This window comes from Panthera pardus, unplaced genomic scaffold (genome assembly GCF_024362965.1).
Source record: "Panthera pardus isolate Hobbes unplaced genomic scaffold, ASM2436296v1 HiC_scaffold_16, whole genome shotgun sequence".
Taxonomy (NCBI): Eukaryota; Metazoa; Chordata; class Mammalia; order Carnivora; family Felidae; genus Panthera; species Panthera pardus.
The window spans coordinates 69,993,923-70,012,583 of record NW_026526721.1 but is presented as its reverse complement, the minus strand read 5'-3'; the positions used below and the strand labels follow the sequence as shown (position 1 = coordinate 70,012,583).

Genomic DNA, 18,661 nt, shown 5'->3' with positions numbered 1-18,661 from the left:
GTTTTCTCTTATTCTGTCCTAGAAGGAGATGAAAAAGTGCCAGGGTCCATTTCACCGTGTTCAGTCTTTCCAGGTTCTCCTGCATCTTCCCCTCCTCCTCCACAGGTTAAGCCTTTCCCAGCTGACATGACGCGTGCTTGGTTATTTCTCTTAGAAGGCAGAGAGGAGATTAGAGAGAGAGAGAGATCTGTGGTGCCCAAAAGGGAGGAACATGTCCCACGTGCACGTTTGCTCCTTGGGCTTTGGTAATGAATTGCAGACTCTCTAGTGGGATCTCTGAATCCACATGAGAAGCCATTAAACCTTTAAATGTTGTTACTGGTTGCCTGGGAGGGCGCCCGTCCTATGTGAAATATACTCCGAGGAAGGGAGGGGGTGGTGGTGACCAGAACCTCTGAGTGCAGTGTCTTGGCTTGTTGGGGCTTGTCTGGCTGCGTCTGGACAGCTGGGTAGTTCTGCCTGTTAATATGAGAACACGATCCTGAGAAGTTGAGCTGGGGCCACGAGAGCAAATCAAGTTACTTACAGGGGATCATTGTATGGTACTTTCTTGGAAAGACCTGGAAACTCCATGTGAGAGCCCTGGCAAGTTGGGTTTGTCTTGTGGTTGTTCAAAACAAAATAAAACAAAACCAAATCGTTACTCCCCACTCCCCCTTTTAAGGTGAGGTTGTTTATACACAGTATCCTTTATGTTTTCTGCCAAGTGACTCACTTGGACTGAATCACTAGAAAGTGGGCCTAGATCCATCTGCAGCTGTCCTGGACACCATGATCTGCTCATGGCCCTGGAGGTGGGGGTCATGGAGCTCTGGAGACAGCAGAGAGGAGCGGAGAAATGGGGTGGAGAGCCAGGCCTGAAAGGGAAGTCCATACTCATAGTTTTCTGAGCATCTGGTGGTCAGATAGGAGTCCCCAGTGGAACTGAAGAGATTCCCCAAGGAACTCCAGTGTTCATTTCAGTTGAGACATGGTCTAGATTATTGCAAATTCTGTATTATGGGACCAGAATTAATAATGCCACACAGTCCTTTACAGGTAAACCTCTTAATCTTTGGGTCTAGCTTCAGAATTTTGAGTCAATTATTTTCCCATTTTGAGCCCCTCTTTCTTCACCTAGAAGTAAAGACTCTTGCAGTCCCTAAAATTTAGACATTTATTTACTGGGAAGGGAAGGGATATGGACACAAATGGAACTTCATTTGCCAGGAAATGTTGTTTTCATTAAATCTTTGAATTTCTCCCCTGAAAGTTTTCATTTAAAAGTCAGTGATCCCTGTGTGTCCTTCTGTTTAATTTTTTGATCTGCGGCCCTTTTTCTGATTACGAGTTTGCCTAGCCGTGCCTGAATTCACAGTTTTCTTTTCCCTGCGGCCTGTTTGGGTGTCCGGGAGGTGACATTTCTGCGAACTCTCGTGCGAGCCAAAGTTCACATCGGAGCAGTGGTCCGATGGGGTTGGAGTCCGGGCTTGAGAAGGCGCTGGGGGATAGGATGACTCTCGGGTTGGCCACAGGGAGAGGCGTTAGGCTTGGCAACAGCGAACCCAGCACCAGCCCAGAGGAGTAGTGGTGGTGGCGGGAACGGGGGTGGGGGTGGGGAGGGCAGTTCAAATGAGCAAGGGGCAGTGACCGCGCGCTGTGAGGAGCAGGGGAACAGGTTCCACTTCTCTCCCATATCAAAGCACTTTGTACAATCCAGTTAGCGCAAATCACATCACCCAGTACCTGCTTTTTACCCATTTACTGTGCATTTAAGGACTTGGGAAATTCGGAGGACTCGGTTTTTCTGATTTTTTTCTCCCAGTGGCAAAGTAGCAGTGATGGGGGTGGGGAGGGCGTGTGTGAGTGTGACCGAAGTTGGCCTGCAGCGTGGCCCTCACCCCGCGGTCCCCGGCCGGCCCCCGCCCCCTTCCTGCCCTCTCCCCGCCCCCGGGCCCGGCCGCGCTCGGCCGGTGATGTCAACCCGAGGAGGAGCCGCCCGCCCGCCCGCGGCCCGCCCGGGCTAATTAGCATGTAGCGGCGCCGGGGCCGCCTCCGCCTCCGCCGCGCCCGCCCGGCCCCGGCCGCCCTCCCGCGGCTCCCCACAACTTTTGAGGCGGGGACTGCGCTCGCAGCCTCACTTCGCTCACTTCCCCGGCCCCGCGCGGCGCCCGCCGCCCGCTTCCCTCGCACCCGCGGCCGCCCCGCGCCCGCCCCGCGCGCCGGGCATGTGAGCGCGGGCGGGCGCCGCCACCATGGCCTCGCCGCCGCTCCCGCTCCCGCTGCTGCTGCTGCTGCTGCCGCTGCTGCTGCTGCCGCCGCCGGCCGCCCCCGGGACGTGGGGGCAGCCGCCCTCCCCGGCCCGCCGCGCGCCGAGCCGGGCGCCCCTCGCAGGAGCGGGGCTGGCGCGGCAGCCCGAGCCCGAGCCCGGCCCCGAGCGCGAGCCGACGCCGCCCACGCCGCCCCGGGAGCGCCGCGGGCCCGCGCCCCCCGGCCCCAGCCGCACGGCCCTCGGCCCGGCCGCCGCCACACGCCGGGGACGCTCGCGCCGGGCCCCCCAAGGCGGGAGCGCGGGTGAGTGAGAGCCGCGGCCGGGCGCCGGGAAGCCTCGGGCGGGGGGCGTGGGCGCGCTTCGGGGCCGCATCCCCCGCCCTAGGCCCCTCCGCGCGCTCGGTCCCGGCCGCCCGCCCCCCCCCCCCGCCCCCCCCCCCCCCCGCCCCGCTTACCTGGGCCGCTGGGGACCCCGGGGGTGGGCCGCGAGGGAGGGTGGCGAGCGGGGAGAGTGCTGTCCTGGACTCCATCGCTGGTGGCGGGACTGGGGGGTGTGACCGTCCTGTTCTCCCCCCATCCATGGAAGAAAACTTGTCTTCCGTGGCGTACCCTGGACCTCTTGCCCGACACCTCCCTTTAACAAAAAGAAAAGAACCTCCGCCCCAGAAACCTTCCAAAGGCGCTTCTCCCACCTCGGAGGTGGTAACATCTTCCCGTCAATTCCCGAATCCCAGTCTTTTCCTATAGATACAGAAATGGCCTCTCCAGGTACAGAGCGTAACTTTCGAAGATAAATAACTGATATTTAAGGGTTCTAGCCTTGAGAATATTGTAAAGGACAGGATGTAGTTGGAAACACAACACTCTACTGGTTCTCTCTAAAAGCAGAGGAGGGACGGGGGCGGGGGAGGGGGGGACAGTGTGGAGGTGGGGAGTTACAAGGGCAAACCCTTGCGAGGCAAAAGGTGACACAGGACTGCCCCTGAGCCTCCCCTTACTTTCCCAATGGGCTGCTGCTCCATACATAGCCCCTGCCTATCCTGCTCAGAAAGGGACCTGCCCCCTCTGCTCTGGACTTTTATCCAGTTCCTTCTTTAGATCTGGAAGAAACGCCAACGACCTAGGAATTCTAACTGTGACACCATTGTGACCTTGAGAATGTCACCTCTTTTGATCTCAGTTTCTCCATCTGTGAAATGGAAGTAATGATCCCTGTTTCTCCTAGCCTTCTAGTGATGGTGTGACAAAATGAAAGTAAAAATAAATGAAAGTGCTTTGACTAGTCAGCAACGTGGTGGTGTTAGCCACTGCCTTCCTGTGAGTGACACCAGGCACATGCTCTCTCTCAGGGTTACCTGGAAAAGCAAGGTTGCTTGCAACACTAGGCATTGATTTGAAGTTCACGTGAAGGTTGAGAAGATTTCATCTAACTAATTGGCACTTTAAGTTTCTCATATCACACACACTATCTCGCGTAGGAATTAGCTTGCTTCATTGAACCTAGGGATGCTTCCTCTAAATAAGAAAAATGTTTTTAAAAAAAATACACCTCCCAGGAAAAAGTCAACTCCACGTGCAGGAGTACTCCCATCATTGCAGAATGCCTTGTCCTTGTGAATATCTAAGGCACTGGCACAAGACTGAGAAACTGAGTAACAGCAAGGGAAGAGAGGGGAGAGAGAAGCTATAAAAGACCTACCAGAGACCTACCCACTGTGTAACTTCAGATAACTTACAGCATATATTGTTCTAAGTACCACGAGAAAGAATCAAGAACATAAAAGAGAACATTCCCTGACTTTCTCACACTAGAAAAGTAACTAAGGAACACCGCATAGTATTTTGTAAATTTTCTAAACGGAGAGCGGGTGTAGGGGATAGAGGCCATTTCGGAGGAGACACCCAGGAGCTGAAGGCAGGTTTCTCTGGCTGGGGGTCAGGCATTCTTAGCTGTGGGGCCCCAGCCTTGTTAGGGGTAGGTGGAAGGGATGCTAACTTGCAGGGACATGACTGGATAAGGCTGGCACTTGAGTCTCATTCCTTCTCATGGCTGGGACTCCTCACACATCACAGAGAGCTGGGTGTTACACAGGGAGAGGAACAGTGGAGGGAATTAGCCTAGGGGACTCAGCAGGTAAGAATTGGGGCTGATCTCCTTTGCTAGTTGGGACATGGGGGGGGGACTCAGCAGGTAAGAATTGGGGCTGATCTCCTTTGCTAGTTGGGACATAGTGGGGGACTCAGCAGGTAAGAATTGGGGCTGATCTCCTTTGCTAGTTGGGACATCCTCCCCTCCCGCCCTAAGTGACCCACACTTCTTCATAGATGTGGCAGGTAACACTGCTAGTCCTGGCTTTGCAACCTTCCCGTTGGATGCATTTTGGGAGCAGAGAGCAATGGAGGCTTTGGGTGCATGAGGCTCTGGAAAAATGCATGTGGGAGTCCCAAGAGCAGGTAGCAGGAGCCAGAGTAGTCCAAAATTTCTCTTACCTAAGCAGGTCTCTGCTGGCACCCCCACAAAGCCCACCCAAGATGCACCTGCTCTTCAGCTGATCTAAGGCTGGGCCTCAGGTGGGATGTTAGAACGGTGAGAGTAAGAAAAGAAATTGATTGCCTGTTAAAAACTGCTAGACACTAGTAACACGGCTGAGGATGCGAGCATGTCCTGTGCTTGTTTTCTGGTGGTGGCACAAACAATGTCACTTAGAGGGAAAAGGAAACAACGAACAAGAAATCCAGCAATAAGTGATTTCAGTGAGTCCGAGTTTCCTAATAACCTCTCAGGATTTTCTTCGGACCCTTTTTGATTGTCCACCATGTATCACAAAGTATAATCAGTCACTTCCCAAGGCAGCAAAGTCTCAACACTGAGAGAACCTCCAGAGGCCCTCTGGTCTGCACTGAGTCCCATGTGGGTATCTGCCCTCTCAGCACCCCTGACAGATGGCCATCCAGGCTCTGCAGTAACGTTTTTGTGTTTGGGGAGGTGCTCGCTCCTGCTGGTAATAAGCCCCAAGTCTTACAAATGATGTGCTTCCTTTGATTGTCCGGGAAACTGCTGCAGCCCCTTCTGCTGTGGGGATACAGGTGGTCAGTGCCTGGCATTCATGGCTTGGGCTTCTGGATACACAGGCATCAATGGCAGGGGCCAGAGATGTCCTTTTTTCCCTTGGGGGCCATTTCTAGCCCTTTTCCTCTTGGCAGAGTGCGGGGGTCTCATTGCTGAGTAACCTCGCTTGTGTTCCGTCTGTGGGTTGTTGGCCAGCATTAGGCCGCAGGTCCTCCATTTGCATACCCACCTATCATTCTGCTGGCTGTTCAGATTCATCGCTGGTGTTTGAGCTGGTGGAGATGGAGACGATGCCAAGTCCTAGAGATTTTCTTTTTCTTGGTGTGTGTATTAACAGCTTAGGGCTTCTGAGCCACAGTTCTGAGCGCTTAAGTTTATATGCCTTGATTTTTGTGCTCCATAGGCCATGCTTTAATTGTGAGACCTGCAGATGAAAGGGGAAGCGAAAGGCTTAAGTCCTAATGAAAATCAATGCAGATGGGAAGAACTTTCCCACCCAAAGGGGAAATGACGCTGAGTAGCTGAGCAGCTGGCCCAAGGAATAATAATCTTAGAAAAATGCAGCTCCCTGGAGTAAAGGAAGCGCTGTGAACCCAGCCCCTCCTGGACTGCTCCATCGCTGTCCCCTGAAGTGCTGTAATGTTTCAGGCCAACTAGCTTTAGCTGCTGGGAGAACCACTACACAGTGCAGCGAAGACGAAGGCCGGGCAGGAGGCAGCCCCGTAGGGAAGGGAGTGTGTGTGGCTACCTCTCCCCCGGCTGAGGCTGGCAGTGGTGGTGGTAGGGATTTCTGAGGAGCCCGCTTGCTTTGCTGGAGACTGCTCCAAATAGAAGGAAGGGTGTGGGGAAAGGGATTCTTTGTGGCGTGCGTGTGTTTAAAAGCCACATCCTTTTAACCTGGCAAGAACCCTCTTATTGCTTCCCTCGATGGGCGTGCAAATGCTGAACTCGTATTTTCTGCCCAAGACCTGACTGGTGCGGATAGAGGCAGAACAAAAGATATTTGGTGCCCAGCTGGGCAGTGACTGCATACCTAGTCCTGGGAGGCTGGGGAAGGAGTCTGTGCCCTCCCGGTGGTCCCGGTGTCTCCGAGCAGCCCTGCCCAGCTGGCTGGAAGCAGTGTTCTTGGAGTTGACTTGTTGCTCTCTCAGAGACTCTCACAAAGCGAGCGAAGAACAGGTGGCGGTTGTGGTTCCGTTAGCCACTTATTGCCTTCTTCCGTGGCTTCCCTCTGCCCGCCCTGCTTTTGTGTGAGTGGGAAATACCAGGGACGGAGATCAGTTTGGGTCTGTCTTTGGACTTGAAGCCTTTGAGCACCTGTGTGGTCTGGTTGGCGCTTTCCCATTTAACCCTCAAAACAGTCCTGTGAGGGATAGCACTGCTCTTTTACAGCTATGGGAACTGAATCCTGGTGAGCTTGGATCACACAGTGAATGGAGGAGCCAACATTCAGACTGATTTGACCAGATTCACCTGTTGTTTCCATGGTATCGTGCAGCCCCGGTTTTCTCAGCGGCCCGATGGTTCTGGATCTCTAAGACCAGTGCAGTGTTCTGCTTCTTCTCTTCTCCGTCCCTTGCTCTTGCCCCTTGTTTTTGTTTTTTTGAGATCAGGGATGAGAGGCAGGATGTGGATATGACAGCAGTGGATGTGGATATGACAGCAGTGATGGGAACAACCTGCTGAGTGGAGATCCAAACAAAAATTTTCTTTTGGAAATTGCTCAACACAAGAGCATAAGTCTGTATATATGTATAAAAATGGCATTTTATATAGACATTGTGAATTACACTTCATCTATATGCCAATCCATATGTTACTGATACCAGAGGTAGCTCTGTTAATTATCGCCCAAACTGAAATGAGTTGATGACATTCTTAATGGACTCTGCTGGGAACGTGGCCGGTGTTATGGGGCAGTTGGTATGAACACCCCCTCAACAGGAGGAGAGGTTGGATGGTACCCCATTCTGATGCTCTAGACTTGTTTTCTTTCTAACGTCTGTGCATGCCCTCTTCTACCCGTTCCCTGTTCATCTGGTACAGACAGAACAAAGATGTTTCTATCCTGGCTTCTCCCTCTTCCTTTGTGGGAGTGTGGCAGATGTGTCAGTCTGTGTCAGTTTAGCTAATCTGTAGACCCGAAAACACGGCCAAGAGCCCTTTCTACACATGAGGGGCTCTGCAGCTCTCCACCTGTGGAGAGCTGCAGAGCAAGTCGGTGGTGCCCCTCAACCCCGTCACCAGGGAGACTGTGGTGTGTTAGTGATGCAGAAGTGAAGAAATGTCACAAGCAGATCATGCCGACCCAAGGAATGGTGTGCAGAGGTGAAGAGGCTGCTGGGTGCCGGTAGTCCAGGCAGGAGGAAGGTGTGGGCTGGGATATGGATAGCACAGAGGGGGTAGGGTTTTGGCATCAGCAAAACCCCAAATACTGAAAAGCTTAAGACTTTTCAAATGGAGGTGATCAGTAGCCGGGAAGTCCGGGGAAGAGGACTTGGGAGACCTGCTAGGGTCCAGAGTCACTGGAGTGAAGACCAGACTGGAAAGGAGGATTTGTACCGATGGTGGAGGGCTTGAGAGACCTGCCTGAGGCATTTGTGTTTGTCACATCTGCACTGAGGAGCCCTGAGAGCCCTTGAGGAAGGAGCAGTATTGCGTGCTTGGTCAGTGTTCCTTTGTGCTTGACGCTGGGACTCGGGGATGAACCACGTGTGGGTCTCTGCCCTTCCTACAGTCCAGGACTTAGTTCAGAAGTCTGAGAATGCTGGCAGGCGTTGTATCGGTATGATGGGAGGAAAACACTGCAAGCAAGGCATGGGCTAGAATGGGAGCGGTGGAAGTTGAGAGGGAGCGTTGCAAGGGCCATTTAAAAGAGGAAGGTGGGAGGGCCTGGGGACTGCCTGGCTGTGGGGATGACGAGGACAATGGCAAAGAGCTGGCTGGCCCTGCAAGAGGCTGCCTCCGTTGGAGGTGCTTTCACTGTAAAGCCTGTAGCCTGTCCCAGCGGAAATATTGTGCAGTCACAGACGTGGAACTGAACTAGGGGGAAGCCAGGGCCAGAGTCAGCCTGGAAGGGCGAACCTCAACAGCAGCTGAAGCCACTGGAGAAGAGGAGGCAGACTCAGACCCAGTGGGTCAAGAGCATCCAGTGTAGATGGTGAGCCAGGAAGCGGCCTGAAGGTGCAGCTGAGAGGGGGGCAGTCTGGAAGCTGGCCATGCATGGGCAGAGGAAGGTACAGGTAGGTTGACATGAACCTGCCTGAACTTGCTTTCTCATCCAGGTATATCCAGGTTAAAGGGGAGAGGGAGCCAGGAAGAATGAGGCCTGAGGAAAGACCACTGGATTGATTCTGAGAACTTCAGGGGAGACTTTAAGAACACAGGAAGAGTTTGTTTACCTTAAGGGAGACAGCAAACGCCCACCACCCCGGATGAAGTTTAACAGGGACAAGAACTCTGAATTCCCACCCCACTCTGCCATCAGGAATTGGCAACAGGACCCACTTGTTACTTGAATGAGAAACTTAGAAGCACTGGATATCCAGCTCCTTCCCTCACCCTCTGCATCTTTGTTTTGGTGGGGAAGGGGGACTCTTGATTCTGTTTTTCGATAGATATATCAGGGATCTGCCCTCACCATCTCCACTGTTCTGTTTTGCTCTCCCTGCTTCCATGCACACTCTCCCGCTGATCCGTGTTCACAGAGCCCAGAGCGATCTTCTTAAATGTAATTCAGGTCACCTTACTCTCAGGCTGAAAACCCTCCAAGGGCTTTGCATTGTACTTAGAATAAAATAAAGTAAAATAAAAATCCAGCCTCCCTGCTGGAATACCAGGACCTGACCCGCTGACTCTCTGGCCTCTTCTTTCTCTGACCCCCTTCTAACCACACCAGATAGTTGTGTACACATGCCAGACTCCTTCCTGTCCTGGAGACTAGGCACACGGTGCCCCATGCCTATAGCGGAACAGCTCTCCAGGCAGAGGGAGGAAACAACCAGTGCAGGCAGAGGGAGGGAACAACCAGTGCAAAGGCCCGAAGGCCAGAACAAGGTTGCGTGTTTCGGGATTGGAAAGAAGGAAGGCCATGGTGGCCAGATCATGTGGGGCCATGAGAACCACAGTAGAAAGGTCAGATTTTCTGCTCAGCGCCATGAGAGGTTTTAGCAGAGGAGTGATGCGGAGAGTAGACTAGGAAGGCAAGACAGGAAGTGAAGGTGGGAAGCCACAGCTAGTTTGTGCCTGACACACGGTAAGCATGCATAGTACTTGTTGAATAAATGATTCCTAAAATAGAAGCTAGGCCCAAACACAAAAGTTGGAGGTAGAAAGAACCATGCTTGTGGTAATATTTCTCTGACTGAGCAGCCCTCATGTTCTTGGATCATCAAACATGGGACAGGCAATACCTTCCTCACACTTTACCTCCCAAAGTGTTAGGACAGTGCACTGGACAGTCTTCCCCAGGTGAGGGAGGGGGCACAGGGACTGTCATCAGAGCAGAGTGGCCCGTGTCACTCCTGTGGTGCAGTGCAGGGTGCCTGGGCTGGGGTGCTGCTGTGGTAGGGGATCTCTGGAGTTAGGGGTTTTGATGTATGTCTCTGATGTGTTTGTCTTTTGCTTGCCTTCCTGCCTCCCTTGTTGCATTCCTGCCCGGGAGTTGTCAGAGGACAAGGATGCATCTCCCTGATATTTGCTTCCTTTGGAAGCCTACCTTGCTGTCAGTCAACAGTGAGGCCATGAGGTGACATTTCTGACTTAGGATCAGGATGAAGTACAAGCATTATGGTATTTCCAAGGTGCATGGTTATCTTTGCCTTTTAAAAATCAGAACTTTTATTTTTTTCTGATTATGTTCGTTTTGTATATTTATCATATACAATTTGGAAGGTGTAGAAAAGTGAAAGTGCCAAATGAAATACCACCTATATGCCAACTACCAGAAATATATTAAAACATTAGCAGTTGTTATATTTCTCATTTACAAGGAATACAAAATTGTGTAGGTACTTAAAAAATTTTTTTTAATGTTTATTTTTTGAGAGAGAGACAGAGAGACAGAATGTGAGCAGAAAGGAACAGAGAGAGAGGGAGACACAGAATCCAAAGCAGGCTCCAGGCTCTGAGCTGTCAGCACAGAGCCCAATGTGGGGCTCAAGCTCATGAACTCTGAGATCATGACCTGAGCTGAAATCGGGGATTAACTCACTGAGTTACCCAGGTGCCCCTAAAACTATATATATATATATATATATATTAAATTTTTTTTAACATTTATTTATTTTTGAGACAGAGAGAGAGAGCATGAATAGGGGAGGGTCAGAGAAAGAGGGAGATACAGAATCTGAAACAGGCTCCAGGCTCCGAGCTGTCAGCACAGAGCCCGACGCAGGGCTTGAACTCACGAACCGCGAGATCATGACCTGAGCCGAAGTCGGACGCTTAACCGACTGAGCCACCCAGGCGCCCCTAAAACTATATATTTTTAAAATAGGATACACAGGGGTGCCTGGCTGGCTCAGTCGGTAGAGCATGCGACTCCTGATCTTGGGGTTGTGAGTTTGAGCCCCACATCGGGGCTGACTTTTAAAAAATAGGACACACACACACATATAATGCATGTATATTTCCATATGGTATCCAGATGGATACTGTTCTAGTATATTGTAACTTTTTTAAAGCTACGTCTTTATTGGATATATAACTGTTTCCAGTTTTTCACTATCATAAATAATGTGATGAACGTCTTTGTGAATCAGCTTTTGTATTTGTCTCTGATTATTTGCTTAGTGTTAATTCCTGAATGTGGAAAATTTTAAGATCCCTGACAATACTACCAAATGATACCAAATTATTTCAACAGCATTGTGTGATCTCACAATGTAGATCTCACCACACTCTGTGTATCACCAGGGATTTTGATTAAAACACGGTACCCTTCTCCTGTCTTTCTTTTTCACCCAGATATCTTCAGATAGCGGTGTGTCTGTGTGTGTGTATGTTGGGTGTGGTCAATCACAGCATCTCTCTACTAACCCTATATCCGGAAGCTGCTGGGGCTCCACCTTATCCTCTGGTCTGAAGCAAGTTGAAGAGAGGATGTTTCAGTGGGTGACTGATTCTGCAGGGTGTCTGACCGGCAGGAAGTGTGGTGGATGCTGCTGGTGGAGGTGGGTTCCTCCAGAGCAGGCAGCAAGCTCTCCACCGTGTTGTGTCAGCGTGGCTACATCTGGGCAGGGAGGCATCCAAGCCAAGTGCTTTGGGCAAAGTGGCCAGGCAGAAGAGCAACACGAGTATTTGAGAAGGAACTGTCATGCAAAATTTGGGATGGAGCAAGAGAACACCACAGGGACCTTGTAAATGAGAGCCATTGCATTGGCAATATTGATCCTTTAAATTTTGGCATACTGGGCAAAATTAGATTTCAGTTTGGGGTCTGTAAGAACATCTTGAGACTTCTCTTTATGTTCAGAGAATCCTAGACTCTCCAGGTTTGAAGGGAACTTTAAAAAGCTGTCTTTATTCATTAAATGGCAGGCTTGTTTCCAAAATAAGTAGGGAAAGAGGCTGTCACTCTTTTGCCTCATTTACCCTGGTTGATTTCCAGTCAGAGTCAGTAAATTTCACTTTGCTCTCAGAACCTTTTGGTCTCTTTGTTCAGGACATGATGCAAGATTCGAGGTCACCTTAGATTAGGAGATATGTGACAAATCCAGACACTTCCAATTGAGTGATATGACTGGCTGCATTTCACAGACGTGGTTTTTCCCGGAAAGGTTCTGGAAACCAGTGAAACAATTAGACAACCATGATAGTGGCAGAGCTCTAGTTGGGGCTGGAAATGCTGCTCTAGCAATGTGGAGTGGCCAGAGGTGGAGGCTGGTCCAGAAGGTTCAGGATCAAGTTTTGGCTCTGCCACTTAGACACGGGGTAACTTTGGGCATATTGCTTCCTTCTCTGGGCCTCCATTTCTTTATCTGTGGAATGACGGATTGGCCATCTGATGCCAGAAGCTTCATTCCTGAGGGTCCCAGCTTTATCCTGTGAATACCTCCTGACTTCCCTGATGTTGATCTGAAGTGTGAGGAGACTCTACATCTGGCTTCTTAGCTCAGGGTCGGGAGCTGTGGCGCCTATGTGAGGGACGAGGAAGGGTACCTCACAGTCGGTCTTCATGTGTACCTGTGGGCCTGCTAGACCTCTAGCTCCTTGAGAGGAGGCACAGGTCATATTCATCTTTGGCCTTGGCCCAGGGAGCATCTATCCAACTTGTGGCTGCCACCCACTGCCCAGGTGGTATTACAGCAGCACCTGCACCACCATGTGACCTAGGGCTCCTGTCATAAGATCTCTTAAGGAGCTAGAAAGGCCATCTCTGAAGTCTACAGAGACTGTTAAAAATGGACACATTCCTTTTGCTTTATACCTTGGTTCTGGGATACTTGAGCTTTGCAGTATTATGCAGGCTTTCCTGTCACGTAGGAATGTTTGAGGAAAGCTAACAGGTCTGGTGGTATGGCAGGCAGGCTCTGTGCTCCCAGTTCCTGTGGTTGTGGGGGCCTCAGGGGAGGCTCTGATCTCACTGGAGACCCTGAATAACAGCAGCCTCCATGTCTCTTCTGGGAAGGAGCTGAGCTACTGGAAGTGAGGAGATGGATGTGATACCTTTGACAGACTTCTGCTCAATGTCTTTGATAAGTTGGGATAAGAAGTCCAGGGAGGAAGACAGGTGACAAGAAGAAGGTGGAGGCCAAGGTCAAGCTCTCTAGCTGACCCTGTGCCATGCTGGGCCATGTGCATTGAAGCAGTCATATTGGAGGAGGGAATAGTGAAAATATAGGAGAGAGACGCCTGGTTGGAATCTGGTAGGATGTTGTTCTTTGTGCAAGGTCATGATTGGTGATTATCATGAATCAGGCTAGTATTGAAAACTACTCTATTTTCCTTCCCTGGGTGGTAGGGGGAGATGGAAACAGCTTCAACATGGGGATAAATTTCACTCCTGAGCCTCTGGGGCCACCAGGACTTTCGTTGTGCCATGCAGTGAGACTTTTTCTGGGGTCATCTGTTGCTAGGATATGTATAAGAGCCCTCTGGCTGTGCAGTCACAGACCTGGGGAGGTCCTGGCTTGGGTGTCAGACAGCCTCAGTTTAAACTCCCAACAGTACCACTTGCAAGCTGTGGGACCTTGGTAGGTTACTCAGTCTCTCTGTGCCTTCAGTTTCCCATCTGTCAGATGGGCTATTAATGGGCCCTACTCAGGAATGTAAGGGTCATATAGCCTCTGTAAAACAGACTGCTTGTGGCTGGGCAGGAGAGCTCTGTAAATACTGGCCACGAGGATGCTCCTGAAACCATTGCCTGTTTATACTGACCTTTGGACTGATGACAACACCCTCTTCACCTCCAGGTTCAGTGGATGGGGGACAAGTTCTGAATGCAAAGGGGTCAGGTCTACTTTCCAAGGACATTTGCTACTTGGTCCCCCTCCCCTTCCCCGGGCCCCCCGAACCTCACTTCTTGGTATTCCTAGAACTTTCTCTCCATCCTTAGCTTCCAATGCAGGGAGGAAAGAGCACAATTTGAAGATTTTAAGTCAGAACAACTAAGTGCCACCTATCCAGCCCTCACCTGCAGTTATCTGCGGAGACCAGATTAATAATGCACGTGAAGCAGTAAGGATTCAATAAAAATGGTATGTGAGGCGTGACTCGAAAGTAATAAACCTTTACAATCAGTCATGCTGGGACTTCTGTTGTCAGAGGGTACTCTCCTTCAGGTCAGAGTTTTTGGAGGTTATTGACACATACCTCAAAAAGCATTCGAAGGAGCTGGGAGCCCCCTTTAGAGCCAGTGCCTGGGCCACAAGCAACTCATTGGTGTTTCTTTGTACTTCTCCATCATCCTGGATCCAAAACGGAGACACCTATCTCGATCCCCTGCATCAGTCACTAAATTGGGCTTGGAATTTTTGTGTGTTTCCAGAATAATCCAAATCTATTATCAAGGGATGAAAATGTGTCCTTATTCAGTAAACTCAAAAATACTCCTCAGGCGCTGTTGAAGATTGTAGAGAATTTTAGGAAACAGTTTGAGGAGTAACAGTGTTGTGGGATTAAGTAAGATCTTAATGGGGTTTCTTTGAAGAGGACCATATTCATTGGTAGGTGAATTCCTGTGGTTGGTTAGGAATTATTTATAGGGTAGCTGTGCCTTGCGGTAACGGAGTGCTGCTGTCTATAGCCACAGGCGGAGTTCGGGCAGAGAGATGCCAGTGGTGGCTCAAGAACTCTGACAGGGTCTTAACCTCTTTGCTTTCTAGCTGTGTGGCAGGGGGCAGCTGCCTAATGTCCCTGGGTCTTACTTTCCCTATGTTAGAAATGGGGCTAATGCTATCTATCCTGCTTCCTAGACAAGGCTTCCGAGGAGGAGCAAATATAATTATGACCACAAAGGCATGTTTAAATGTAGACACAGCGAGTAATTTGAGTCAGAATACAATGAACTTACTGTGCCCTGGGCCAGGCATCCCATCTCTGGGCCTGTTTGCATATCTGTAAAATGGCGAAGATACTCCCAGCTCCATCCACCTCGCAGTGCTATCATAGGGGTGAGATGGAAACTCATCCTCGTGGACAGGCTTTGTGAACACGCACGTGCTGTGTATTTGGGAATGCCTCCGGCATTATTATTACTCTAAGTGAGGTGGCCTTTGTGGAGCAGGTAGATGCAGGGGGATGTGTAGAAAGTAGGAGAGGAAGGGGAGAGAGGGACAGCATTCTGGGATGTCTCACTGGCCTGTTGTCAGTCCTCCATCTCTGTCCTCTCAGCTGCCTCTGGTCTTGGTGGCTAGCTCTTTCTCAGCCTCTGTCCCACCCAACCAGTAGGATGTTCTTCACAGGCCTGCCCTTGGCCTTCTACCTACAGCTCGGTTCAGTGAGTGTTTACTGAGTCCTCCCAGGAGCCACGGTCTCTCCTAAGGGACATAGAAATATGATCGAATATGTTGTAATTATACAACAAGTTAAAACAGTAGTCAAGAGGGAGCGAGTTCTCTCTGGAAAAAGCTTCTTGGGAGTGGTGTTCCCTGAGCCAGTTGTGAGAAAGCAGTCAGATTTTGCCAAGGCCCAAGGGAAAGGGAGCAGGGCACTTAGGTAGGGAAGTCCACAAAACAGAGGCACAGAGGGAAGACATAGCATGGCTTCACCTGTTTTCTCTGAGGAGGTGATACCCACAACTATCTTTCTTCTCTTCAGATACCCAGTCCGATTCCTTCAGCCACCTGCCAAACATCTGCACAGTTGTGCTTCACTTTCAACACAACAGATAATGGTTATAAATGCAGGCATGTCATCTCCCCCCTCCCCCTGCCCCCCCGAGAACCTGTCCTTCCTTTGCTTGTTTATGGTCCCGTTAATTTCTCAGTCACACATTCAGAACCTCAGCCGTCTTTGTCTCGCGGCTTTTTCTCACTCACATGGGATCACCACCGACTCTTCCCTTTGTCACTTTCTTTCTTCTTCTGAATCCTGTCCATACTCTTAATTCCTTTCGGACAGTGGGCAGCGTGGGCTGCCGGGATGTCCCCATTCGGGTCCTGAAACTGCAGTTTGGATCCAGGGGTCCTGGGAGACACCCTGGAAGCCTGCCTGAGGAGCCCTGCCTGTGTCTTTCTGGCTTTCCCTCTCAGAGTATGTTGCCATGTCTCTGTAGCTCTGTCTTCATCTTGTGCTTGCCATTCTTATCCTTCATTCTTTTTCTATTTCTGTATTATTATTATTATTATTTTAGATATTTTATATTGAAGGCCTTTGGAGTCAGACAGACCTGGGCTGGGATCCCAGTGTATTATTTGTGGGATCCTTGAGCATCTGTTTGATCTCTCGACACCTCAGTTTCCTTATCAAAAAAAATGGGGACAATAATGGTGCCCACCTGCCAGGGTTGTGGTGAGAATTAACTGGGACAGTCCATGTGCAATGCCTGGCATGGTGCCTGCAGCGTGTATCTGGGCTGCTGTCATTATCCTCATCCTTGTCTTCGTCGTAATGACCCTACTCTGGCATTCTCCTCCCTAGCTTTACTCTCTCCTCCTCTCTCTGTAAGTTTCTCCCTTTCTTTCTACTCCCTCATTTTATATCTTTTTCTTAACTGGCTATAGCATACAACTGACTTTAAAAATATTGGTTATATTTGAGGGGCGCCTGGGTGGCACAGTTAAGCGTGGTTTCGGCCCAGGTCATGACCTCACGTGTGTGTGTGTTGGAACCCCACATCAGGCCTTGCGCTGACAGCCATCGGCAGAGCCTGCTTGGGATTCTCAATCTCTCTCTCTCTCTCTCTCTCTCTCTCTCTCTCTCTCTCTCTCTCCTTTTCCCTCTGTGTCTCCCCCACTCACACTTGTCTCTGTCTCTCTCAAAATAAATAAATAAACTTAAAAAATCTAAAATCTAAAAAATGTATATATTACATATATATATATATATATATATATATATATATATATATATATATAACTTGTATTTGAATCAAGTGTCAAGTTTCCCAACTTAGTTGTAAAGGCCTATTGGTAAACCTTTCATTTATGTCTCTAAATAGGTTTTATATATGCACCCCCATGGGCTCCCAGTGGCCCACGGTGAGAGCACCCCTTTCTGGGGCTGGCGGTGACAGCCGCGGCCTCCTCCCTTCCCTTCCCCCACCTGGCCCCGCGGGCCCTTTGTGCTGCAGCATCGTTCCACTGTGTACATTTTCTAACACTGTAAGCCTTCCAGACAAATGATGTTTCTATGATTTCCTTAGAGTCCTGGGCCCCTTCACACAGGTCTACGGAACAAATTATGGCAGAACTTAACAAAAGTCAGGTGGCCGCATTTCATGTCATTCGACCTCCCCGCCTCCCTCCCACCTCCCCTCTTCCTCCTCGGAACCAGGATGTTTTTCCTTGCCTTTTTATTGTTTCGTCAAGCTGGCAGGCCTCCTTTGGCGGGGCTCTGCCACCGGGCTTCCTCTCTGGGTGTGAGTGAATGTTAGGGTGACAATACAGGAGACAGGCCCGCTTCCCTGCCCACCCCCCCAACTTCATCTTCAGGCGCCACAGGGAGCTGCCCCTTAGGCCCCCTTCTCGAAACCACCTCTGCTGAGCCACCTCTCAGCCCCTCCACGAGCTGTTTATCTTTCAAAGAATGAGAGGGGCAAAGAAAACTGAGGCACCAGATGGATAAATGCCCACGGGGACAAGATAGCCTTCCCACCCCCCTCAGACAGCCTTTTTGTTTACTGATTTAATTGGGAATCTTCTGACATGACCCTTGGGCTATTTTTCAAAGCCTCCTTTTTTTTTTTTTTTTAATCCTATGGAATTATTTTTAAAGCAAGGAACTTGAGGTCACATCAGAGTCCTTCACCTTCCTCTCCTGCCTGGGGTTAGGCTGCTTCCCTCCTTAGCACCCTCAGGCTACCTCAGAGGTGATTCTGTTTCTGGAAGCCTGCGGGACCCCGGACTTTGGGGAGGGGGCAAGGGGGAGGGTCCTGGCCAGCCCCACCCTGGGTCATGGGTCACAGCTCAGTCCCACAAGCCTGCCTTTCTCCCCAGAGGATACTCAGCTAGACAAAAGCAGACTCTCACAAGGAGGAGAGGATAATATGCCTTGTAAATTTTATACTTTTCATTACTAGACGCTGTTCCTGGGGGACCTGTTTTTAAAAATCAGATCATTGGAGGGGCGCCTGGGTGGCTCAGTCGGTTAAGGGTCCCACTTTGGCCCAGGTCATGATTTCACAGTTCGTGGGTTTGAGCCCCGCATTGGGCTCTGTGCTGATGGCTCAGAGCCTGGAGCCTGCTTCGGATTCTGTGTCTCCCTCTCTCTCTGACCCTACCCCGCTCACGCTCTTTCTCTCTCTCCTTCAAAAATAAACGTTAAAAAAAATCAGATCACTGGGTCTCAGGTCCAAACACTTCTTAATGTGTATGGTTTTTCTTAGGGCTGCTCCTTTCAGGGCAAGAACAAGGAAGGAAATGAAACTCCCCGAGAGCCCTGGACAGTCCAGATCGAGGGCTGCCTTTTGTTCACACAAACTCATTTGGCTCCTAAACGTCCTCCACCCAGAATCATTACATCCGCAGTAGTGTTTCAAAACACAGCCCTGAGCAGCCGCACTGAGTAGGCGGCTGCCCTCTGGTGAGGTCGCAGCCACCTTCCCTCCATGTCCCCAAGGTTCCTGTCTACCCCCAGATATCCCACCTGCTGGCCATCCGGCAGGAAATCCCCCTGGTTTGTTGGATTCCTGGGGTGAAGGCCGTGATCTGGAGAGACAGTGCAACCCTGAAAGGGAGG

At 50.5% G+C, this 18,661-nt stretch overlaps 1 protein-coding gene across 2 annotated transcripts in view; it reads left to right on the top strand.

Annotated features, from left to right (window-relative positions):
- Positions 1-2,116: 2,116 nt before the first annotated feature.
- Positions 2,117-18,661, top strand: part of HEG1 (heart development protein with EGF like domains 1) — a 90,661-nt gene continuing 74,116 nt past the window's right edge. For both annotated transcript variants that reach the window (XM_053903462.1, XM_053903461.1), the window contains exon 1: positions 2,117-2,553. In XM_053903462.1, coding sequence (XP_053759437.1) covers positions 2,235-2,553 — 319 coding nt within the window. In that variant the 5' untranslated portion in view covers positions 2,117-2,234. The remainder of the gene's footprint in view (positions 2,554-18,661) is intronic.